The sequence below is a fragment of the Porites lutea genome, chromosome 3 (genome assembly GCF_958299795.1).
Source record: "Porites lutea chromosome 3, jaPorLute2.1, whole genome shotgun sequence".
Lineage (NCBI taxonomy): Eukaryota > Metazoa > Cnidaria > Anthozoa > Scleractinia > Poritidae > Porites > Porites lutea.
Window position 1 is genome coordinate 15,625,867 of NC_133203.1, and position 25,588 is coordinate 15,651,454.

General features: G+C 39.9%; 2 protein-coding genes across 2 annotated transcripts in view; one reads left to right on the forward strand and one right to left on the reverse strand.

The window, feature by feature from the left end:
• LOC140930604 (sperm microtubule inner protein 11-like) overlaps nt 1-25,588 on the reverse strand; it is a 287,809-nt gene that overhangs the window by 73,609 nt on the left and 188,612 nt on the right. The window lies entirely within an intron of this gene.
• LOC140931632 (uncharacterized) lies at nt 7,936-16,390 on the forward strand. The gene is made up of 3 exons (XM_073381426.1): nt 7,936-7,996; nt 8,691-15,427; nt 16,056-16,390. The coding sequence occupies exons 1-3, from the start codon at nt 7,936-7,938 to the stop codon at nt 16,386-16,388; spliced, it is 7,131 nt and encodes a 2,376-aa protein (XP_073237527.1). The 3' UTR covers nt 16,389-16,390.

Consider the following 25,588-nt stretch of genomic DNA (forward strand, 5'->3'; position numbering starts at 1 on the left):
AAATCGAGGCAAGGCAACTTCTGTCTCTGGGTACTGAGCCGGGGGGGGGGTACTGCCATATATGGGCTATCGAATGGGTCGCACTTGGCAAATTTTTTGAAGAATTTGTTTACCTTACGGTAGAAATCTATCATCGGGGCACATTGCCAAGTGCGACCCCACGTTTTTAAGTTCGAAAAAACTTTGAAAATCGCAAAATACATCAAAGACGCCGTAGTGCTTGGGTGGGGTAGGCAGATTTTGGAAAACTCGCGCTAAACAATAGGAATCACAGCGATAACTGTCAGCGCTTGTCAGGGAAACATGATCAATTTGAAACACGATCAATTTGAAGATCCTTGAAACAATCGCTGAAACTTTCTGACCTTCGCGCTTTCGTTGTGAACGGACGAGGCTGCTACTACTCTTCGCCATTTCAACGTTTTTACGAAAACTCTATTCAGGCGAGCAATTCACAAGCTTATAATCCTTCGCCATTACAACGTTTTTACGGGAACTCTTTACAGGCGAACCAATTACAGTCTACCCAGGCAAGTACAGTCAGAGGCTTGTTATTCTCCAAGCTAAATGCAGTCTTCGCAGCCAAGCACTTTATTTTCTTTATCTCTCCCATCCTCCTGAAACTGGGAAAGGAGGAAAACGATCCTGTGATCGGACGACGAAGAGTTAGTGTTCTCTGCTATCTGGCCTACTTTAGTTCTCAATGTGTCAAAACAACGACAACTGACTCCCACTAGTAACTACTAGTGCAACCCTCCTCGATTTGATTAAAAGTTTTCTTTTCCGGTTGCGGTTTCGAATTTTCGTGGTTTTTTAGCCGGCAAAGACGAAAACTTTCCGCAGGTGCGACCCATGCCTATATAGGTGTGCCGCTGTGAAGTGTATGGTTTTCAAGCAGGGTGTACAAATCAGAGAGTTTCGGTCTAGAATAGGGTATCATGAGTAAGTATAATTTCCCTTCGATTTTCGAAAATTGAATGTTTCCCAACTTATTCGCTGGGGTTGGTTATCATTGGTAAAAAAGGACCCGTGAAACTTTCGTCTTCGGAAATGGTGAAGAAAAAAGGTCTACGAAAATCTTGGGATTTCGTAAACTTTTAAATAGCATCTGAGATTTCAAGAAAAAATTAAAGGAAATCCTAATAACTTTCCCAGGTAGACCAAACAGATCGAGCCAAAACCAAATTCCGCGAAACCAAACCAAAACTGGAGGCAAAAAACGCGACATAACTTCACCATAGCGGGATGCGTAAAACGCGTGAAACCAATACAATTAAACATTTTCAACTGTGGATCCCTGTTTTCTCTGTGGCAATCACGTGAGTAATTAAACCGAAAACAATGATACACTTCAACCTATAATATAAAAGTATGTGTTATCCGCGACCAAGCGTGAGGTCAATAAAGAATTTGACATATGGCTTAAATCAGAACATTTTTAAGCAATCGCCACTAGCAGGGGCATAGCCAGCTTATAGACCTGTAGGCCCGGGCCTACAAATGTTTGGTTTGATCACTCTACCGCTTGTAGTAAATTATGCATTGTTGGGGTGAGCTAAAGAGCTTAAGACCTCAAAGTGTTGGTGAGGTCAGTGCGTATTAGTCATGCGTGCAACAAAAACTAAATTTGTCGTCTCGTTTAAAAAGAATATAAACCGCAAACTCAAAGTCGATTTGCAAATTTTGTCGTTTGTTTGCCCCCTGAAATGCCATGTGACATTGCTTTAATCCCATCAATCCTAAAGCGCAGGCAAAGATTGCGAGTATCGTGAATAAGGTCTACTTAAGATCATGTGACAATTTTTAGGTGAGGAGTCGTTCAAACTTAAGTTAATGTTAACCACGGTTAAATGAGACGAAACCAAAGTTCCGCGACTTGTAGTGGGCCGTAGGATGTCAGCTATATTGCTTTTTAATGGTGCGTGTCTTGGAAGCAATATCGTCCATGACGCTTGCTGTCACTGATAAGATTAGTTAACCCCTCTGGATGCTCTTATTCACGTATATCATACGTAAACGACATTATAGTTTTAAATGAACACTGTGATAGCGTTTTGTTAAGCTTACGTTTGCGCTTTAACTGAGAGGCTAAAATATATGTATGTACACGGTGTTGGAGTGAACGAGGCTGAGCGTGATGTTCTTCATGAATGCCTCGTAATAGAGAGGAGAGGTGTGACGTCATGTTACCATGGTAGAAAATTTTCTGGGTCTCAACAATCTTTCTTGACAGAGAAGGCCATTTGCATTGACGAACGATGCCAGAGAATTATGAGCTAGAAATGCTCTACTTTTGAAAATAGGGAGATTCAAGCAACCACGAAAACTTTAATTGAAAAGAAAATTCGCGCTATTTCAAACTTCATCAAGATTTGGGTAATTTAACTGGAGTTGAACTCTTAATGTGTCAAAGTTCAGAAAAAGATGAAAACGGTTTCACGTCCGAGTCGTGCTACAAAGGCAAAGAAATATACAAAAGCGTGATGCACGGGCCAAGATGGTATTTTACTTATCTAAATATATTGCTTTTTGTTCTTGTTGTCACCGCAGTCATGGTCAATTAAGCTTCCTGTTCTCTTAAGAAATGGGAATCGATGGATCGTTTCCCAGAGCTTTTTTCGCTCCTTTGCACTGACCAAGAGCCTACCGCACTGGCTAGGCGAGTCTAGACAACACGAATCTTTTGGCTGATTTTGCCTTACGAACAGATCCTTTCATGACATCCTTAAGAATATTCAAGAAACTCAACATGTTTAGAATTGTAGTAGTTCTCTCCCCGATTAATCGATTTTGGCTCAACATCGAAGAACGTTGCAAGCATACTGATCGAAATTGCCGCCATATCTGCAGGACCAAGTTTTGTTGAGGGTCCACAAATTTTGCTCCCATGGTAACGTTACTTAACGGCTTCTTCAATCTTTTATGATAAAGGACGTAATGACGAGATAGGGAGTGGTACCGTCACTGCGGCCTCTAATTGAGGCCTTCAAGAACTTTAATGATTATAGCTGTTAGGCCTTTGCTGTAATGTCGGTATGGGAAATGCGTGTAGATTTTTATAAGTTCTTGGGGCCTTTTAATTCTATCCATACCCATAAGGTTCAAGCTCGGCTAAGTTTATAACACATTCAAGACTTATATTGGAGAAAAATCAGTGCAAATCAATGTGAAGATATCGTGTTTCCCTATAGCTCACTTCCAAGCATCCATTTCCCCTTAAGTCTAGGTTTGGGTTAGTCTTTTTTTCCGGGAGGATGGGAGTGTTATCAATAGTCAAGTGTTGTCATAGTTATCTTTTTTGACTTGTATTTTCATCACCTTTATTGAGCTACACTGTAGTTCTCAATATTAAGTCTATCAGGGGCCAGCCATTTGACCTTTGATTCGAGTGGGCGGAGTGTCTTGAATAGGATGGATGGCCTTGTATTTACACCAAAAAATTGCGTAACAGATTCGATCACATTAGAAGACTTGGGAAGACATTCCTACCCCAGTCAAAAGTGCCGGGCTGGTACTTTTCAACATTGAACCTTACTGATTGATTAAAGCTAGTGAGTTCACATTTGCGACGCCAACCAGAAGACGTGACTAAAATAATACATTTTCCAACGATCATAAAGAAAAAACTAAAACCATTGTTTTAGATGAATGAAGCATTCCTAGTTGTGGTTGTGGTTAGACAACGAATGACCTAAGCAATCACATTTGAAAGCCGGTTACGTATTACGTCTTACCGTAACTTATCAGCTTAGTAGTGGACAGCACCCTTAACAGTGACGTGGAGCACAACAATCAATAACCGGTTTCAGAGGAAGTAAGTTGCAACATAATTGAGTTTATTACGTGCACATTTCAACGTGATAGGAAAGGGGTACATTTAAAAGCAGTTGCACTGATCAGGCGATCAATTGACTGTTAGAACGAGTTGATATACCTGTGCTTTGGGAAAGAAGGTAAGTTGCGGTTTTTAGAAGGGAAGGGAACTAGCATATACAAGTAATGAACTAAGTCTTTGCTGAGTGAACTTTTAACTTCATACCAAAAAATGAGTGGTCTTGATGCTCTCGATAGATAACACTTACTGCCAAGACTTTATCATCTAAAGGCGTTAAAAATGAAAATCTTTAGCCGTTAGTCGTAAAAAAAATTAACCGTAAAATATTTTTTGGTAATAATTTAGTCGTTAGGGGGTCTTTATTAATGTGTCTCGTGTCTAGTGGCCGATGGACCTTCTTTTACAGCCTTTGCTACTGCGTTAAGTCCCTTAGGCATAATATATATATATTTTTTTAATTGTCTTTTAATCATAACGGAGAAAAAAATAGTCTAAAGTCGTAGAAAATGCGGTTTACTGGGCGTGCTCGGTTGACAAAGATTTTGCCTTTTAAACTTATCAAGAATGCGAGCCTCTGTAAAACGAAACTGCGAAGGTGGAAATAGAAAGTGTAACTGAGCACGTAGTTCGCCGGCGTGTGAGATTACACGCTTAATTGATCCCTTTGCGCTTTTGTTACGAGTCGAAAAATATTCACATATTCATGCATTTTCCTTTAAAACAACTCAATTTCAGCATCATTACTTCTAGAGTGTCCTTGACATTTCTTAATGATTTTTGTATATTGAAGAAGTTGTGATAAAATTATAAATTATTTTAAAAAGTATTGAACGAGTAAAAACGAAAAACTGGTTCAACATTTAGACCGTTAAAAGGTCTTCATCAAGGTTCAAAGCCATCTTTTTAACCTTACGGTAATGCTTTCAAGGGCGTTATTGAACCCTATCAAGTACACAAACATCTCGTCTAACCCGCCGGGCTGGCCCAGTCACCAGAGCAAGCTCAGAAGATAAGCTCAAATTTGATACCTCTTTCTGCTCTTTGGGAATAGTTGCAAGAATAAGGGGTCTACTTTAATTCAGAACACGTGAAAGTTCTTTATTACATCATTATATTTGGTAAAATATAAATAAATTTCGCAACAATCATAGCTTTTGCATTTCTACTGGTTCTAATTAAGCCTAGTCCATTCGACACATTGTGTGATGCCGATAATAATTTTTTTTCATGTTAAATTTTATAAATGTCCGAATGAAATATTAAGTTGTATTCTGTCCCTAATCATTAGCAAAGACTGTGAGAATAAGGCTTTTATGGATCACCGCGTTTAGCCAGGGTGCGGCAAACCCCTCATTAACAAAGCTGTGCATTTTCAGATTGTTCAGATACCTCAGTCGCTAGAAAAAGACTTATAAAAGTGCACAAGAATCTCTCGCTGGTCCCCTATTCATCTCACTTAGTGGTACAGGTATGATTATCTTCATCATAAGCAAGATGTAAAGTGATGCAGTCACTGGCCTTTAAAAAAATCACGAAATAATTTTTTGCTTGATTTGGCCTCGACATTTACCTTTGCATTGCAATTTGCTTATATAAAATCCTTGTAAATTTTGCTATAAATTGTGCTACATTCGCCGCTTCTCGAGGGTCTTGTTTGCTTGTCTCACATTTTGTATCCTTTTGTTTGTTTAATTTGCTATTCTTAAGTCAGATTCAAATTGCAGATCGATAAATTCCTTGTTAGTTCTCATATTTTCTTAATTTGTTTGCTTCTTTAAGGGCCTTGCACACTTGCCTTTCTTACCTTATAAAATTATAACTCATTTCGTTAATATCGCTATTTTTGTTATATTTGGGATTATTTTTTTTGTATTTCACTCATTTTTTGCCCCACCGTCAGTGTGCCTCCAATAGTTTGTTAGCAGGCTCAACAGATGTTTTAATCAGTTGCTGCACTAGTTACATAGTTTCCCAAAATTTGAAAGCCAAAGAGGGTTTCTGCTAAATTCGCAGACTTCTCGAGAGCCTCCCTGACCTTTCCGATTTTCAACTTTTTTTGTTGTTATTGTTTTGTTTCGTTTTTTGTTAGTATTTTCGCGATTTTTTTGTCCTAGTTTCAATAATTACAAAATCTCTGGTATAGAGCAAAAAAGGTACTAGAAAGAATAGATAGCGCTATCCAAGGTTTGAACAACCGGGACCAGCTGTTAAATCGAATGCGGCGTTATAGAATATATTGTACACCGAGCATAAGCTATTCTATCATTTCAATTTTCATCAATTCATCACTGAAAGGTGTCTATGAATCAGATGCTTTCTACTTTTTTACATCCGTTTTCCTTTGCTTGATGTTAGTCAAGTTACAACTTTATGCGTGTAATAAATAATACAATGAAAGTGCAAACAGACTGGTTAGAAAAGTAGAGAGACATACAGTCACGTCGACTGCAAACCTCTAGCCATCTTCTGAGAGGTTTTTTATATGCTAGCCTTTGAAGACAAGGACTATGCGCTAAATCTTAAAAGACAAAAATTTTCACCAATCAGCTGCCTTAGAACGTCAGCGAGGCTTTACTTTGACCCAACTCAGCAAAAGCAATTTCATTTGTGATACTGACGACCAAAGCTTTGACTTGTGTATTGCTTCACATATCTACAAGAACACAATAAGGGACCTCTGAACAAGCCTTGGTTTCCTTATTGACTGAATCCTGATCAAGGATTTATTGGTTGTTAATTAGCTACCCTATTGATGGGAACATGATAAAATGAAAACAACTCCGAGAAAATCTTACTCCTCGAGTAAACTAAAGTAGCTCAAGAAATCCTAGATCACAAACATTCCCATTGCGTTTTTTTATTTAATTGAAAACCATTATGAAATCCCTCTGCAAGGTTGCTGTGCTAAAGATACAATCAAAACAATAAATATACTTTTCTTTTAGCCAAACAAAAGTTCTTTAGTCTCTTTGATCCCAGAGTTTAAATGGTGCTCAGTCAAGGGATCCAATCAACAATGAACAGGAAAACAAAGGTCGACAAAGTTAGGTTGCAAATGATTGATAGGATTGTCGAGTTGGTCGGTATTCCACACATATTCATTACAACACACAATAAAGCCTCGGTAAGTTGTGTGGATTGAGCATAGAATTTAAGTCTTCACATTCAGAGATGAGTTGATGAAATGTTGAATTTCCTCTGCTTTGCTTTTGTAAGGGGTAAACACCTTTCCGTTTTTTCTATTCTGCCTTAAAGACCGGACAGAAACATTTTTTAGATAATTTTAGGCACTCCTATCGAAAGAGAGTAACCGAGCAAATAATTTATGTTTTTTGTTACGAGGAAATTGTGTTTTTTTTTCGTATTTGGTAATTTCGTGGTTCCCTGACGTTGCGAGGATTATTAAGCAAAATTCAATCGCAAAAGTGATCGATGCATGCACGAAAGTTTCCGGAGAAGAGCTTATGCGCCACCAACTCTTGCCTTACGAACTCTCTGAACCAGCTCTAAAGGTTTCGGGAGTGTCCTGAGGAATTAGGTAAATAAAATAAAAGTGATGTGGAAAAGAGCAGCTAGATTGCAGAGTTCATGAGAGTTATCTGCGTACCATTCAAACTCTCAGTTGCGTGTAGCAGCGTATTGTTTTCTAGGCTATTTCATGCATGAATGAAGTGGTTTACATGGTCCATAGTCACAAAATTTGGATAAAGTTCTGAGACAAACTTAGTATTCATCTATAATTTAGGTTTTTGGAATAGTCTTGCTGTTTTAAGTTCTCCTCCTTACTCATGTTGAAAAGAATCAAGCAAGTGGACACCTTTGTCTCGGCTTTGAAATGGAAGTTGTAGTGAAAACAAAATTTTGCATCATATTTTGGCTTTGGAATGAACTGCACTGGCGATAGTCTGTTTCCAAAAATACCGTAATCAGTGTTACACGGACTGAGGCTCGTGGGGACGTTATTCTTCCGGCCTTCTTTGTTAAATGGCCGGATCGACCTTGTTTTTAAATTCGCCGGACAATGTTAGACGTTAAATCAACTTTTTTTTCCCATTCTTTCCAGGTACAGATCAGAGTAAAGAAGGCCCAAGGATATCAAGATGAAGGATCCTCCAGACATATCTAAATGTCAACCTGTGCCGATTGCTATTGTGGGAATAGGTAAGTCAGACAGAAAAGCGAAAAGCATTGAAGTATAATGAACTCGCATTTTCTGTGGCAGTTCGTTCAGTTCGTAACGGAAACAAAGATGTACGAACAGGCTAGCGGTTTTCATGGTCTGCAACAATCCGAAAAGTTTAGAAGTTGAAAATTGATGCTTGTGACAGTCTGTTGCGCACATTTTTTAGGGTAGGAGAGAAGGAAACCTGTCCATTTAGCTTTATTCTCTTTTATACAGCAACGGTTAGTTTTACTTACATTTGCAAAAATATTTTTACTCCCACACTTCTAAATTATTTGAAGAAGTTGCTCAAATGGGGTAAACCGTTCGAAAAACCTAACCACGTTTATCACCCCCGCCGCTCAAAGATAATTTAGCTTGCTTTTTCTCTCATCAAGCAGTTTTACTAGTTCGCTTAACTATATGGGGTAGGGAAGGGAAAATATGAGAAATGTGACAATTGCTACCGATTGCACGCAGTCTCCTAAATGTGAATATAGCTTTAAAACCTGTTTTTCGCCGGTCTCAACAACAAGTCAACAACCTTGGTAAAGGGAAGTATCTGCAACAATGGAACAATACCTTTACCACAATGAGAATCTGCAAAGTAAAACTTACCACACCAAACGGTAATCTGCATGAGAGGGCCCCAAATACTGCAAATGTAACTAAATACCTCGCTTTTGCAATTCTGTTACGGTATAGGCTGTCGTTTCCCAGGAGATGTTAACTCCCCTGAAAATTTTTGGGAAGTTTTAAGGAAGGGGCAAAACGTCATAACAGATGTTCCACCAGACCGCTGGAGTCTAGAGACATTTTACGACAAAGGAAGAAAAGAGACAGGAAAAATGGTTTCAAACCGTGGTGGTTTCATAAGAGGCATCGATCAGTTCGATCACTCGTTTTTTAAAATATCTCCGCGTGAGGCAGCTTCGATGGACCCACAACAGCGGCATCTTCTAGAAGTTACTTACGAGGCCTTTGAAGATGCAGGTATCGACCCCTGGGGACTAAAGGGCGACTGTGGCGTGTTCGTTGGCATTGGAATGACCGATTACATGTTTTCTACCATGGAATCTAACTTAATTGACGCATATAGCCTTACTGGAGTGACGCACAGTGTGGCTGCCAACCGTCTTTCGTTTGTCTTCAACTTCAAGGGACCTAGTCTTGCTGTCGATACAGCCTGCGCCTCATCTATGACAGCACTACATTTAGCTTGCTGTTCTCTCCGGAACAACGAATGTTCTGTAGCAGTGGTAGGGGGCTGTAACAGTCTTCTTGCACCAGAAGTCTCAGTTGGATTCAGTTCTCTGGGTGTGATGTCACCAGATGGTCAATGCTGCCCATTTTCCAACACGGCAAAAGGATATGTGCGCAGTGAAGGGTGGGGAACACTTATCCTAAAGCCTTTGGATCAAGCCTTGCAGAGTGAAGATCATATTTATGCAGTCATCCGTGAGAGTGCCATAGCAGCAAGTGGTAACACAAGCAGTCTTACAAAGCCGTCAGCGTCAGCTCAGCACGATGCCATGAAAGAGGTCTACAAGCGTTGCAAAATTCTTCCGTCATCAATTGATTACGTAGAAGCACACGGTACTGGTACCCCTGTTGGTGATCCCATAGAGGCTCGTGCTATTTCAAAAGCTCTCTGTTCTCAACGACAAACTCCTCTGAAGATTGGATCCGTCAAGGGTAATTTTGGACATAGTGAGTGTGCAGCCGGTGTTACTGCAGCCATCAAAGTAGCGCTCATGCTTGAAAAGCAAATTTTTTGTCCAAGTGTAAATTTTGAAAATCCCAATCCTAACATCGACTTCAGTAACCTTAATCTCCAACTGGCAACAAAATTGGAAGACTTGAGAAGTGGATGTCCTCACAGAATAGCGCTCAACAGCTTTGGATTTGCAGGAGCTCTTGCTCATGCTGTATTTGAACAATCACCTCAGCAAGTATCGAAAGAGCAGCGTAAGTGTAACTGGACATTTGGTGGAGATGAATTCGGGGAACACATTTTAATTCCTTTTTCTGCCAGGTCCAAGAAAGCGCTTGAAGATTTGGCCAAAGAGTGGAGTTCATTTACAAGCACTATGGATGCCCTAAGCGTTGTGTCATGGCTGTCTGCGCGTCGAATGCATCACGATTTTCGAATTGCTGTAGTTTCAAACTCTGGCAAAAACTTTTGCAACGCTCTTCTTGGGTATCCAAACGGCGAATCAACTGCGAATGGCGTCATAGTACCTCTTTCCCAACCATGTAAAGCACAAAAAGTTTGTTTCATATTTCCTGGTCAAGGGCAGCAATGGGGTGCAATGGGTAGCAGATTGTATCTTACAGAGCCAGTTTTCCAAACGTCTATCAAAAAATGCGATGCAGTTTTCAAGAAAATGAGTGGCATGTCAATCATTCACGACTTTGGTTGTTTTCTAAACTCAGATGCTAACACGGTAAACTCTGTTATTGATGAAATAGAGGTGTCGCAGCCCGCTATTCTGTTTTTCCAAATAGGACTGTTAGAATTATTGAAAGATTGGGGAGTGCAACCTGATGTGATTGTGGGTCACAGTTTAGGTGAGGTAGCTGCCAGCTATGCATGTGGTGGATTAACAATCGAAGAAGCAGTAGCTGTTATTTACCATCGCTGCAACGAGCAGAGGAAACTTAAAGGAACGGGCAGCATGGCGGCTGTGCGTGCAACGTTGCAGGAAGTAGAAAACCTCTGTTCTGAAAGTAAAGACGTCTACGTTGCTGCAGTCAATGCCCCAAAGTCAATCACAATCGCAGGTCAGACCGAAGCAATTAAGAATCTATCGCAGGAAAATCCAACCACTGTAAAGAAACTGCGAGTACAGTGCGCCTTTCATACCCCTCATATGGAGACCATAAAAATGTCTTTTGAGAGATCCATGTCTGGTGCAGTAACGACAAAAACACGAATAAGCCAAGTTCCATTCTACTCAACCGTCACCGGAGAGTACTACGATGGAATGTTTAGCACAGATTACTGGTGGAAGAACATTCGACAACCAGTCAAGTTTGAACGAGCAATTAAATGCATTCTTGACGAAGAACAACCAGACGTTTTTTTGGAACTGGCCTCTTCAGTGACTCTGCTTTCGTCTGTCCGACAGATTATCAGCAAGACACCGAAGTATAGTCATGTCGGCACCATCCCATGTGGCCAAAGAAACAAAGATGACCGCGTTTCTCTTTTGCAATCTGTTGGATCTTTGTATGTGGCTGGAAAATCCATTAAGTGGGATAACGTTGCACAAACTTGTGCAGTGTGGCAGCCGTTACCAAGATATCCATGGCAGCATCAGTCCCATTGGAAAGAATCTGAGGAAAGAAAAAAGAAAAGGCTTGGGCTGGGGGACAGAAGTTTCAAAGGACAAAACGGCCGCTTGTCTCTTGAGAAGTATCCCTTTTTCAAAGACCACGTCATTCAAAATCAGCTGCTTTTCCCAGGAGCTGGATATGTTGAGTACTTACTCCAAATGTGCTTCATGCCGGACGAAAATCCACTTCTGAACAATGTACACTTTAACAAAACTTTAATATGGCCAAACGAGGCAAACGAGGGAGGTGACTTCCACACGGGAACTGTCTCGCTAACATTCCATCAAGAAGGATCCCAGTCTTACATTAGCTACAGCGATGTTGTATACTGCAAAGCAACAGTCGCAAGTAAAGAGAATTTTCCGCCACGCACCTTACCGATAGATGAGATCCATCTACGTCTGAAGGATACCGTTGGAAAAGAGATATTCTATAAGAATCTTAGGAAGAATGGCTACGAGTATGGCCCTGCCTTTCAAACAGTGAAAGAAGTCTTACTGGGTGACGGTGAAGCCCTTGGGCTTCTAGAGGCTCCATCTGACAGTGTACAGCGGATTCAAACAACCGTCCTTGACGGCTGCCTCCAACTGGTTATTGCTGCATTAGGTCCTTGCACGTCACTGTACATCCCTAACAAGATTGAATCCTTTCAGATGGAGGTGCCTTCACTTCCCTCTGGAGAAGAGCTTGTTGCTCATGCTATAGTATTGGATCATGACGGATCGTTTTTGACTGGAAACGTCACCTTGGCAACGAGGGGTGGACAAATTTTGGCTTTGATTGAAGGTGTTCATACTCAAGCTATTCGGAACAGAGAAGCGAAGCAAGATGTCCAAAACTGTTTGTATTCTACCAAATTTCAACCACTAGAGTCATGCCTCAAGTTTTCGAGCCTTACAACAAGTTTAAGTAAAGAAATGGAATTCACTGGGCAAACAAGAAAGTCAGTTCCTGAAATAATAACTTCCAAGATTGTCGATGATGGATTAACAACAAAACAGAATGGCGCTATTCTCACAGATATAAGCAATACCATTAACCTTCAAGAGGGTGCAAATAAAAAAGCGGTAAACGCTACGTGGCAAGACGTCAAAAAAGCTTTTTCAGGAACGAGACAGGAGTGTAGTCCTTTTGAGCATTTTGAAGAAATCAATCCTGTTATTTCGAATTTCTCGAGTTCAGAGGATAGTCGGGTATTCCCAAAGGAACACTGGGAAAAGCATTGGTGGAAATCAACAGAAAAACACCTCAAAACAAGCGCATTTTCCATTGCACAAGTTATCCAAGATGGATTTCAAGAGAAAAAAGTCATTCGCGTACTCTTAACTGGTGACGAGAATGCCGAACTATCAAAAAGCCTTCTTCCACATCTTAAAGAAAAAGGTCTAACGAATGAGGTGGAGTACATCTTCTCTGCCTCCAGCGAATTGCTTCTACAAAACGCTAAAGAACAACTAAAAGATTTCGCATTTGTCAAGTACAGTTACCTTGAACCAGGGAAAAACACAGACGAGCAGGAATTTATTCCAGAAAGCTTTGACTTCGTTATTTCCTTGGACATAGTTCACCCCACTGTCAGTATGGACAAAAGCATGATGGCATTTCAGCAGTTGTTGTGTGAGCAAGGCGGGCTGCTTATTTTCGCACCTTTCCCGAAGCCAAATGCTAAAGAAGAATTCTATCCTCCCAAAATACACTGGAATGATGTCATGATCAGAAATGGTTTTGTTGATGTTTTCGCAGTCTCTCCTTTTGTAGAATATTACCCAAGTGTTGTCGGAGGGTATAAAAGCAAAAAAGCAGCTACAGTATCTTCTCGTTTATCGTATGATGAAGAAATCATAATCATAGCAGAAGAAAACGATCCTCTGGCCAAGGTACTTGCGAGTAGCTTTAACAATTCAAGAAATGTTCGAATGCTATCGAACGTAAACGATATGCAAGAGGAAGGCACATTGGAATTGCAATCACGAGTTGTTCTTTACATTCACTCCTCAAAAACTAGAAGGCATCTATCCAATCTTCTAACCGTGTTCAAAAAAGCAAACAAAATCTCAGGAATCAAAAGCTTTTGGGTGCTTACGTGCGGCGCAAGCGGTAAAAAACAAGATCAGGAAGGATCAGCGGCTCTGGGACTTTCTCGAGCTATAACAAATGGTACGCACAAGTTTGCTGTGTTTGCTGTTGACGTCGATCCTGCAGACTCCCATGAAAGGAATGGTGCACATATTATCAATTTGTTGGCAGCCCCACCTCCAGACCACGAAATTGTCATCCGTCTAGGCAGGTGCTATGTTCCACGCGTGGTACGCTTTTCTCCGACGGAATCAAAGAAAGTCTACAGTAACAGATGGAAACTAGGGTTTGTCAATTCCGATGAGACTGGAAAACACAGTATCGATGACATAGACTTTCTGACAGCTGAGAACGTGATGCTCCGAGAGGATGAAGTATTGGTTGAAGTTAAAACTGCTGGACTAAACTTCAAAGACGTGATGATGGCCATGGGAATGCTGAAAAGACTGGCCACGGCAGATGGCAAAAAGGAGCTTGGCTTGGAGTGTTCTGGAATCATTACTGGTAAAGGAAGATCGGTCTCAAAATTTCATTTAGGCGATGAGGTTATTGTTTTTCTCAACTCATGCTTTGCTTCACATGTCAAGTGTAGTCAAGAATACGTAGTCCACAAACCACAAAATCTTACCTGGGTCGAGGGCGCTGGAGTTGGAATCGTGTTCACCACAGCATTCTACTGTCTTGTAGAACGAGCACGTTTGGAGAAAGGGGAAACTGTTCTTATTCATTCTGCATGCAGCGGTGTTGGACTAGCAGCTTTGCAGATTGCAAAGATGATTGGAGCCAAGGTCATTTGCAGCGCTGGAACAGAAGAGAAGAGACGCTTCCTCAAAGAAACTATGGCCATAACACATGTTACAGACTCAAGATCAGAGCAGTTTTGCCAAGACGTCTTGGATTGGACAAATGGAAATGGTGTTGATGTCATTCTCAACTCACTTCATGGCGATTTGATGAAGAAAAGCATCGCTCTTCTGTCGCATGGAGGTCGATTTTGTGAAATTGGCAAAAGAGACATTTTGGAGAATTCTCAAATACCCATGAAGGCGTTCCTTGAAAACAAGTCCTTCCTTTCGTGTCACGTGGATATCCTTTTAAGCAGGAAGCCAAAGACATTTATCAACATATTTGAAAAGGTATCTAAGCTGCTTGCTAGTAACACTCTTGAGCCTATTAAGACAACTGTGCATCCCATCTCCGCTTTCAAAGAAACGTTCAGAATGATGTCAAAAGGTGACCACATCGGAAAGATTGTTTTTGACATCTCAAGTGAGCCAATGCCGCTATGCCTGAAAATGCCATCCAGCTTATTCAAGCCTGATGCTACCTACATAATCACAGGAGGATTTGGTGGTATTGGCCTAGCTTTGTGTCGTTGGATGTCTAAGAAGGGTGCAAAACATCTCGTATTGACCTCTCGCCAGGGCTGCCACAATGCCGCGGGTCGTCGCACATTAGCTTTTCTGAAACGTCAAGGGGTTATGGTGTACGAGTTTTCTGGGGACCTCGCAAAAGAGTCCTGTGTGGAGGCTATGATAAAGAAACTGAGTCAAGATAGCACTATCCCACCAATACGAGGTATATTCCACCTGGCTGGAGTCATTAAGGAAGAAGAAAATTTCCTGAAACTCCAACCGGAGCAGCTTGAGTTGATGTTCAACAGTAAGGCCAGAAGTGCTCAACATTTGCATGACCACACCCTCGACCAGCCTTTGGAAATGTTCCTATTGATGTCCTCTCTGGTAACGGTTTGGGGAAATCCTGCTCAACCCGCCTACTGTGCAGCAAATTCATATTTGGATGCTTTGGCTCATCACCGGAAGAACCTCGGACTTCCTGCTCTTTCTTTGCAACTAGGAGCGGTACGTGGAGCAGGGTATCTGGAGGACAAGGTGGAAGTTACCAAGAGGCTAGCCGACAAGGGGACATCAACTCTGCATATAGAAGAAGTCCTATCTGTTCTAGAGACGCTGTTGGAATCAAGTGATGAACCTGTAATCTGCCTTGCAAACCAGGTGGGTGGCGCCCTTCGAAATTTCGTTATTAATACGTACTTTTGGTTTTGGAGTATCGTTTAAAAGATACAGTGCTTTGATTACAAACAGTTACAGCAAAAAATGTTTGTCGCATTCTTTTGAACGACCTCTGCAATTTTTTGTTAACTAGTTCTGGGGAGCTTTTAGCAGCGAAAAAACGAGGTCAAGCACATACATGTATAATTTTCGTTGAATTGTCAAATTTACAGTTCTGACATTCTCACAGGTAGCTTGTGCCAATCTAGGTGGGCAATGCTTTACGAAAATAAACGTGCAGGAGTATCAAGTAAAAAGTAATAAAATCGCTGATACGAAAGATATTATTAGGGAACAACGTTAAATATTTTGTTGCATGTGTTAATGTTTACTTACTTTATAGAGACCCAGGAATCACTATCATGACATTTATTGCTAATTACAGAGTACGAAAATAAGAACTCTGTAAAGAACCTAACTTTTTTAATGATTTCTTTTATTTCAAGAATTCTATAGCTGAATGCAAAAAAAATATTCATTTTAGCTTCCATTTAGGGACATTTTTGATGATAGTTTATTCCATGCTTTTTCTCCAATTTCTTAAAAAGCACTTTTTTTCCTTTTTCAATAGAACTGGGAAGCTACTCAGCAGTTCGTATACAGGACCAGCCTGAGATTTCGCCATCTTAGTCGAGACACTCGATTGGCATCTGACAATCAAGGGTTCAATAAAGAGCAGTTGGAAGAGAAAATCAAGAAAAAACTCACCGAATTACTGCAAGTACCCTCTGAGGCTATTGACATGAATCAGCCAATGACAAACTATGGTGTTGATTCCATGATGTCCATTGAGCTAGCCACGTGGGCCAGTAGAGAACTTGGTTTGGGTATCACGCAGTTGGAAGTGCTTGGCGGATTGACTGCTGCATCTTTAGCCAAAAAAGGCACTTTAGGTCTACGGTGAACGGACTGGTATGTACAAAAATTTATTTCAAATTTACCGTGTGGCGTGAAATTTTGGGGGGTTCTAATTTTTGCGATTCTTACAGTGATCCGCAAAAATAAGCTGCAGAAATAAATATTACCGCAAATATTTTTCCCGCAAAATTTACTCCAGAGTAAATATTCTCTAATTTAAATTCGCTACACAAAAATGCGAACTAAGAAGTCGTGTCTATTCAGTTACAACTTGTCTCTTTCGTGATCAGAAACCAAACGGTATGCAATGAACTTACTAGTTTTACATAGGGTACGCACACAGTCGCACACAGTAGTATTGTTTGAAAATATGTATTTCTATAGCACGTAGTACAAACATTATCAATGCTGCATACTGGGTACTTTCTAAAAGACGCAAAATTAATTCCCAGCAAGTAAAAAAATCTGTCCTAATCGCAAAATTTAATTTCTGCAAAACATAAAAGATCGGCAATCCCCAAAAATAAACTGCCGCAAAAATTTCGTTCCACACGGTAATCAGGGAAGTACCAAAGAAAATAGATGCTTATTTAAAATTTCCACTCGCATAGCTTACAACTAAGTACTCTGTGCAGAAGCTGAAAGTCAGAATATCTAACGTTTTAACCCTCATAAATACACGGAAACGAATTTATGGAACTGATGATGGCCGTCAGAAGTGAGAGGAACACTCTAGAGATAACAGAGCACTCTTCACAATCTAGTCTCTTTAATTTGCCACCCTATATACTAGAGAAATTAAATAAGGAAGGTCCTAAATCAGCTAAACGTTTTGATTCCAAAAATGCTGTTATACGAAGGGAAAAGGGGAAGGAAAATTGCCAAAATCAGGTCTAGAATACCACTCATGAATGTGACAAATTCTTACCCCCGCAATTCGTCGACCGCATAGCGAACTACAATCTTTGTTCTTCGACGTTTGTTTGCTGAATCGTTCAATCAAGAAACTCTGAACTCATAACATCCTCCAACATTTCAGCTAATGTTATTCTATGACTTTTAAATTCTTCTACTTCTTTGCAAACCCCTTTAGTTTCCGAATATCTCTGGGTCTTATTTATACTTACCACCTCTATCTTTTGATTTTTCTTTTTCACAGGGTATCAAGTGACAACACCTTGCATGATCGTTTGTGACATCGTTATTGTATAAACTCCTTATACATTTTTCACTCCCGGATTCATTGTGGTAGTATGAGGGTGTTTCGCAGCTGGAGTCTGTGGACAAACTGACCCCCTAGTGCAGCCATTCAGACAAGTCAAACCTGTTCGGGAGCCCTTTCCATGATGATATTTAGTTTTCATTATTAGGTCATGACATGAAAGTTGTAGTTTCCTTGCATTTTTACTTTAACATAACTTTTCAGTAAAAAAATAAACTTTTAAACCTCTTTTATCGTAGAGTTAAATGCAAGTACATGTGCTGCAGAAATTATTTATCTTCCTTAAATTTGTCTTTTTGACGTTGCATCGTTACATAATACAGTAATATCTGAAAATATTATATTATAATTAGTACTATTAGTATTATTTTAATTGTTATTATTATTATTTAACAATTAATGAATGAGGCTGAGTATCTTATGAAGAATTATGGAGATGGAGGAGGGAGTTATCCTTCGAGGCCGTAGGCCGAGGCGGATAACAACCTCCGCGATCTCCATAATTCTTCAATTCTTCATATGATGCGAAAGCCGAATTCAATAATTGTTTTATTATTCATTCAAAATAATTCCTAGTTTAAAAACAAAGCTAAAACATGCTTACCTCTATCGATGTTAAGTTCACCTTCGATAGTGCTCGTTTTGGGTTGTTCAGCTCCGCAAATATTCTCCAAATAGCAGATGTCGCCCTTCGAGTTGTGTTCTTGCTATTCTTGCCATGTTTTTTGCTATAATTTCGCCTAGTTCTTACTCTTGAAACGAGTGAAATGTCCGCCATTTTTTTTTTCACAACCAAATAACTCAACCTCGTCCCAGGTCTTCTCGGTTAAGGGTGCATTAACCTGCTTGAAGGCTGCACTTTTGACGTCATCGGCTCATGAATCGCAAAATTCTTCCAAATTTGGTCATCAGTTGCTGGTTATGGTGAATTATGCGTGTGCTTTTTCCAATCAGAATCGGGGAAATATTTTGAATGAATAATAAACATATATAGCCCTTCCTTACACTAATATAAGCACAGCCTAGGGTATGAATAGTTTTGGTGAATTGTGAACATAAAATTGTAAGCTCATCTGAAGGTTTCCGTTAATTTTGGTGGGACATCTGTTTATATGAGTCTAGTAAACCGAGCCAGCCGGGTTAGTTTTTATATGACAAATATCACTAGCAACCGACATATCGAGACGCGGCCACTCGTTTCCCTGTTGTGAAATGTCGGCTGTTTTCATAAGCTAAAATTTACTTGATTGTGGGCTCGGAACTATGAAACTACTTATTTTATTTGGTACATTTCCGAAAGTTCGTTCACCATTACTTTATTGCCAGTATCCATAAAATCATATTTGACGAAAAAGCTTCAAAATATACACAGTAATCATCGGGTTTGATCATTCTTATTCACCCGTCTGGGTGAACTGAGCCTCAAGTTGGAAATGTCCAGCTCACGGCTGACCGAGATCTCTGTTAAACAGACTGTTCCGGACTGAATATAAACACATCAAGGCTTTCACAAAGAGAAAATAAGTAATACTGTGAACAAGAAGCTTACTAGAACAGGAACAGAGTTGTTGACATGGCGAGCTCAGCTAGTATATGATTTTATTAAACCCTAATTTCGATTACTTCAGAAAAGACGTTTTCTCTGAAAAACAGAAATTCGAGTTAAAAATATGCATTTAATGGCTCATCAACGATACCCTGTGTGCCAGAGACTTTTCATGCGCGGTTTCCGGTTTCGGTCGCCTCTCGTGTCTTCGGCCGAAGGCCGAAGACTTGTCGGGCTGCGGCCGACGAAGCTCCTCGTCACACGCGAGCAAAAATCTATGGTACCCAGGGTACATCAACGATAACTTTGTTTCTATTTACATCTACATTATACTCTGTTTTGTTGCGTGTACTTAACCATCACACTCAAGGAAGCTACAGTTGTATTGTTTTGCAATTACTGTAATTCTATATTCCCTTCTGAGCTGTTTTTAGAAGAATAAACACTGTGTGAAGCAAGGCAAGTTTCATCATTATCCAGTTCATTGTCATGTGATCCCATACCGACAGCCACAGATGTTTTTCTTTGTTTTCCAAGAATTTGCGAGAGTGAGGAGGGTGGAGCGAGAACGAGCAAGTAGGGCAAGAACGAGCGCGAAGCGAGAGACAAAGTAAAAATGGAAGAAGCTCTTTTCTCATACATTCAACCCTCTCCCCTTCCATTGCGCTGGTAGTTAATAAATTCCCCACAGCTTTCATACACGCTAAACGCTATTCTTGATACCGACGTATGAAATCCCGCGTTCTTAGCGTTGTAAGGATGTTATTTAAAAGAGCTCTTAAAAAGAGAAATAATTTTTTAAAAAAAGTCGGTAAACGTGTTATTTTACCATACCAGTCAGGCAATTCGATGGCGTGACATAAGTGTCACGGTACTCGCTTTTGAGTCATAAATAAGCGAAATTTTAAAGCTTTTTTTCTCGTTCCGGCAAGAAGGAAAAATTAAAACTACCACTTAGTCACACGGGGGGGAAAAAAATTTATGGCGAAAGGATTAATTTTATTAATTCAATGATTAATTGGATATTTTTTAAAACTCAGATATGTGCTTAGAATAGCCTGAAATTCATCCGATTGCTTCGAGTCGTTTTCTCCTTTCAACAACTGAGGGAGTAATAACGATTCGAAGTAATCGGATGAAATTCAGGCTATGCTTAGAACTGATTGGTCTTTCTTTTAGATACGTTAGTGCCTACATCGTTTGACTGAGGAGTTTTGATTCAGTTTTTGGTTGAAACATAGTCTACTTACATTTCAATCATCAGCTAAGCGGTTTCCTCCTGCTTTGCATATAAACACAAAGTTTTTTATTCCTAATAACTGTTTTTGTATTGAAGTTTCCCAAAAAAATCTTTTGGAAATCGCTATTTCACAGCAACAATAAGCAAGGTACGGACGGAAAAAGTCCCAATAAGTAGTTCAAAAGTCAAGTTCCGTTTCCCACTTTTTTTTCTTAAAAAAAACAATTTTAAAACTTTCTTTGCTATTCTATTTTCTGTGTTCTAGCAATCGGCGATTCTCAATATTCGTAGTGAAACTGTAAAGCCTGCTAGAAATATCATGTAACGGAGCGACTCACTCGTGAAACTTCCCTAGGATAGGGGAGAGGAGGGAAGAGAGACGGAATAGCTATAGAAATTAAAACAGGTAGTCAGGGTCACAAGAATCAGGAAGATCCACGGATTTCTTCCAACACCACTCATGAATCTGCCCTTGATCTAGTAAAACTAGATTGTCCGTCATTTTAATTTCCGATTCATATTAGAGTCAGAAGCAGAAAAAAATGAATGAACCAGTCACAATCCTTGCTCCTATCATGCGTCCTGTTTGGTTTTAGTTTTTTCGCTTAGTCTGCTCCAGACTCCAGCAACCGAGCAACCAAAACAGTCATAAAGCGGAACCGGTGCACTCATCCTCCTAGATGTTGTTTTAGGGGAGGGAGACGGATGAACACAGGTCGGAGCGCTGTTTGCACTAGATCATTAGGCTTTCCTTTTCCCGGATTACGACTCTGAACTCCGTCGCCACTGAAAACAAATCTTGAATTTCAAAGCGTTGGCTTGTAAACAGACCAATTGCTTTATCGAGCTAGGAGAAAAATTGGGGGCGCTTTCCATTCAGCCCAAAATTCCAGAATTTAGCCAAGAAATTAAATGAACAGACTATTTCGGTTCGGTCAGACCGGAATATTTGGGACCACCTACCGGTCAGACCATAATACTTTATCGCTTTGAATTAAGCAAACTGTTGTCCCCAGTGCCACTCTTCTGTATCTTGTTCACGATTACACTGGCGGATGTTTGTGAATCTCTGTACGAATCCTCCATTTGTGAGTATAGAACAGCCGACTAAGCTGTTCTTTTGAGGCACCTATGCTCAACAATCACAGATAGATGAATTTATAATGATTTGATGAATGAGTCGGCCATTTCTCGGGTGATTTCTGTTTTATTTTGACCTTTGTTGTGTTTGTATTTGGCGCGAATGAAACTAACGCGGTGGCCTGGGTGAGGTCTGCGCAACGGGAATGAACCCTTCCATAGGGCACATGGAAATTTAAGAATTTCAACTCGGAATTTTTGTTTAAAGCACGGGGACAGGAATGTGCTCCTGAGCCTGTTAACACTTCATGTCAGTATGGTTTCTTCACAAGCTGGAAGACCTCCAACTTTATGTGCTTGAGCTTTTCCATTTTGGGTTTTAGTTGTTTATGGAGGAATCGATATGACCAGTTCCGCTAAATTAAATAACCCCCGCTCTCTAATTAACCCACCGGATGGGGAGGAGAGGGGTAGGTACTCAAAAAAGTCTTATATGAGGAGGGTCAGCCCCGAGGTCCAACCACTGACCCTTTTAATCATATATATACCACTTTTGACAGTAAAGGTATCTCTTAAAGAAACCTAGTTAGGAACTTTGCATCCATTTTAACAGCTGTAAATGCACTGTCTTCAAACTATGAATAAATCACAAAATCATAGCGTTTTCTCGATTTTTTCACAGCCATAAAATGCATCTGTTAGCAACCGTGATGCAGTGAGAAAGGCTCGAGAAGCTCATTTAATCCACAAAGGGAACACATTATCCCCTCTAGGAATAAATAGACTTGACGAAGCTCACTGACTCACTGAAATATGATACCATCTACTCTCCTATACCAATAACAATCCATTGTTTTTATTGTCACATTTTGAAATTCTTATTTGTAATGAAAATTTAGTTTTATTTTCATTTTTCTTTTAGCCCCTGAAGAAGGTTTGTTTTCAAACCGAAATATTGGGCAATTTGTTTAAATGTATATATTTTTGTTTTATTCTTTTATTTACCTCTTCAACGTCTTGCCCTAAGAATAAGTTTGCCGTTTCATATTTTTCTGCATCTGTTAACCCTTTTGGGCCTTTCACCAACCGAAATGACAGAAATCCCTGACCTTTCATATACTTCATCACGTAAAATTCCTACCCTTTCATATACTGGAGGCTTTTATAAAAGGTATCTCTTTAGACGGAGTCTCCCCGTATAGGCCATTATAGGGAAACCACCTTCCGAGAGCCGACCGCAAACGTGCTTGAAATAAATAAGTCCCCGGGGGGCTTAATATTGAATCACGGTATATTATATATCTGCTTGATGTCCGCGGTTACGTCATACAGTGTGAATTTTTGTTAACAGCCATTTTTCCATTCTAGTAATACTTTTAGCGATGTATTTTAACGGCAGAAGAGTGAAAATCAAGGTAAGAGAATACTTGTTTTGTATCTTTGCGGCGAGTTTTATCGGCTTTGTCGGGCATACGTTCTTCAAAGGCGATGACATGCGATTAAGTTCGGCTTTCAGTTCCAATCAAAACCCTTGACATCTTCTGGAAATATCTTTGAATTCACGTAAATACGATTCGACAAGCTTTATATGGCGTTAACTAGCAAAGTTCCACAGAAATATGCTTTAAATCTAATATTTTTGACACAATCTAATGTGTCTTCTTCAGTAGCTCAATAGTGTGGAAGGCTACCTGGCGGCCAAGCAGTCCGAGTTCAAGCTTCGGCTAAGCCTTTTTTTTTTTGGCAGGGAGAGGGGAGGGGGACGTTGTAATTGTTTGCTTTTTTATTGTTTTGTTTTTGTTTTGTTTTGTTTTTTCTAATTTCTTGTCTCTTCGTTTGTTTTTCCTTTACTCCCACTGCTAACCCTTATTACATCTAAGCTTCAGGAGGTTTTGTGATACACGTATTTCTCGTCATTAGGTGTGATCAGCCATGACTAGGTATGGCTAGATATGACAAAGCATCCCTTTATAGTATGATAAGGTAATGGTTAAGTGTATGAAAAACTATGATTAAGTAATGACTGAGTATGACGTATAGCAAATGATAGGAGATTAAGTTGAGAAATCGAGGGCTGAAGGCTCCAGCGTAGCGAGGCTCATAAATTTTTACGTATGATTCACGTTCAGGGAATGCACTTTTAGCAAAATTATTATGGGCGAACGAGTGTGAAGGGTTTCGTGGCCTAAGGGCATACGCTGTCTTTTATTATTCGATCGCTTCAGGTTTCGATTCCCTGCTACCTCGTACATTTTTTTTGTTGTTGTTTCAAGCTTTTTTTTGCCATTGATTTCATACTCATAGCTCTTAATTTTCGCCAATCTTTGCGGGGTACTGCAGAACATGTATTTGCAGTCATGTAATTATAAGATATGATTAGGTAATGATAAAATATGAGCAGGTGATTATTAGTGTAAAAATTCAGCAGACAGTTACCGTCGATTAAACGCCGCTCTCGAATTAACGCCGCCCTCAAATAAACACCGCACCCAATCACAACAATGAGGCGTCTTTTCGAGGATAATCTACAACATTATTGTTGTGTCTTAGTTTTAGAACAATCACGGAATCGGGAACGGTGAAGGTTATTTAATAAATGAAGCCAGTTTCGCTTAATAAAATAAGGCCCCCCACTAATCAACAAAGTTTTATATAGTCCGCGATACTCCGCCCCTAGATCCAACCACTAACCATTTTATATACCATTTTTGACAGAAAAGGTACCCCCCGCCCCCCCCGCCTTTCAGCTGCTGTAAGTGCACCGTCTTTGAAGTATTAATAAATGACAAAACCAGAACGTTTTCTCGACTTTTCACAGCCATAAAATGCATCTGTTGGCCTTTTTGGGCTTTTACCGCCCGAAATTACAGATTTTCCACCCCTTTCATATACTTCAACACTGAGTGAAATTCCACTCCTCTGGAGCCCAACTCAAATAGCTTGAGATAAACAGACCTCCAGCGGGCTTCATAGAGAATAACGGCTTATTATATGTCTATTTGATATCCGCGGTTACGACATCAAGTGTGACGTCAAAGTACAATTTTGCTTTCGGCCATGAAATGCTTCTGGGGATGAATTTTGACTGCAGAGAAGCAAAAATAGAGGTAAGAGAACATTTTTTTTGCGTCAGCTGAAGGCGAGTGTCATGGGCTTTGTTCTTTAAAGGCGATAATAAGTGTTTAAGTTCGGGCTTTAATTTCAATTTAACTCCCTGCTTTTTTCTAGAAATATCTTTGAATTCATGCTTAATATATACCGCTCGACCAGCTTTCTACGGCGTTAACGGGCAAAGTTCCACAAAAATATGCTTTAAATATAATGTTTTTGACATTATCCATTGTGTTTTCTTCTGTGGCTCAGTAGACCAGAAGATTACCCGGAAGGCAGGCAGTTCGAGTTCAAGCTTCGGCTGATTCGTTTTTTTTTCCTTTTTTTTCCGTTGCTGTTGTATCGTTTTGTTTGTTTGTTTTTTGTATAATTTTTGTCTCTTCGTTTGTTTTTTCTTTATTCCCACTGCCCACCAGAGGTTTTGTGATACACGTATTTCTCGTTATTAGGTGAGATCAGCAATGACTAGGTATGGCTACATATGATAAGGCATCCCTTGGTATGATTAGGTAAAGGTTAGGTGTATGAAAAACTATTTAACAACTAAGAATACTAGGAAATGATTACTAATGATTAGGTTGAGGAATGTATAAACGTTCAGCGAATGCGCATTTACGACAAATCTTTATGAGCGAAAAAGTGTGAAGGGTTTCGTGGCCTAAGAGCGTACGCTGTCGTCTGTCATCTGTTTGATTCAGGGTTCGATTCCTCCTCTCCTGGTACATTTTTTTCGCCTTTTTTCCCCTTCTGTTTTTTCGCCCTTAATTTCAAACTCTTTCCGCCGAACTTTGCGAGTTACTACAGAACACATATTTATTACACTTGCTCCCCCCCTGTCTTACAAACACCTATGAGCGCACTGACGAGGCTTAGCGTTAACATTTAACTGCAATGTCAGCAAGAACCATGAAGAACGCAATAGTCACAATGTCATCAACATTCTGAGAGAAGAGATGAAGGAGAAAAGAAGAAAACTGCTTTTTTGTATACTTTGATTTATTTCTTTTCGTTTTATGATATTGAGGTACAAAGCTGACGCTTAAATGA

Coding starts and splice junctions, on each gene's coding strand:
- LOC140931632 (XM_073381426.1), top strand. CDS start 7,936: ATGAAGGATCCTCCAGACATATCTAAATGTCAACCTGTGCCGATTGCT. Junction 7,997..8,690: donor GATTGCTATTGTGGGAATAG/GTAAGTCAGACA, acceptor TTTTGCAATTCT/GTTACGGTATAGGCTGTCGT. Junction 15,428..16,055: donor TAATCTGCCTTGCAAACCAG/GTGGGTGGCGCC, acceptor CTTTTTCAATAG/AACTGGGAAGCTACTCAGCA.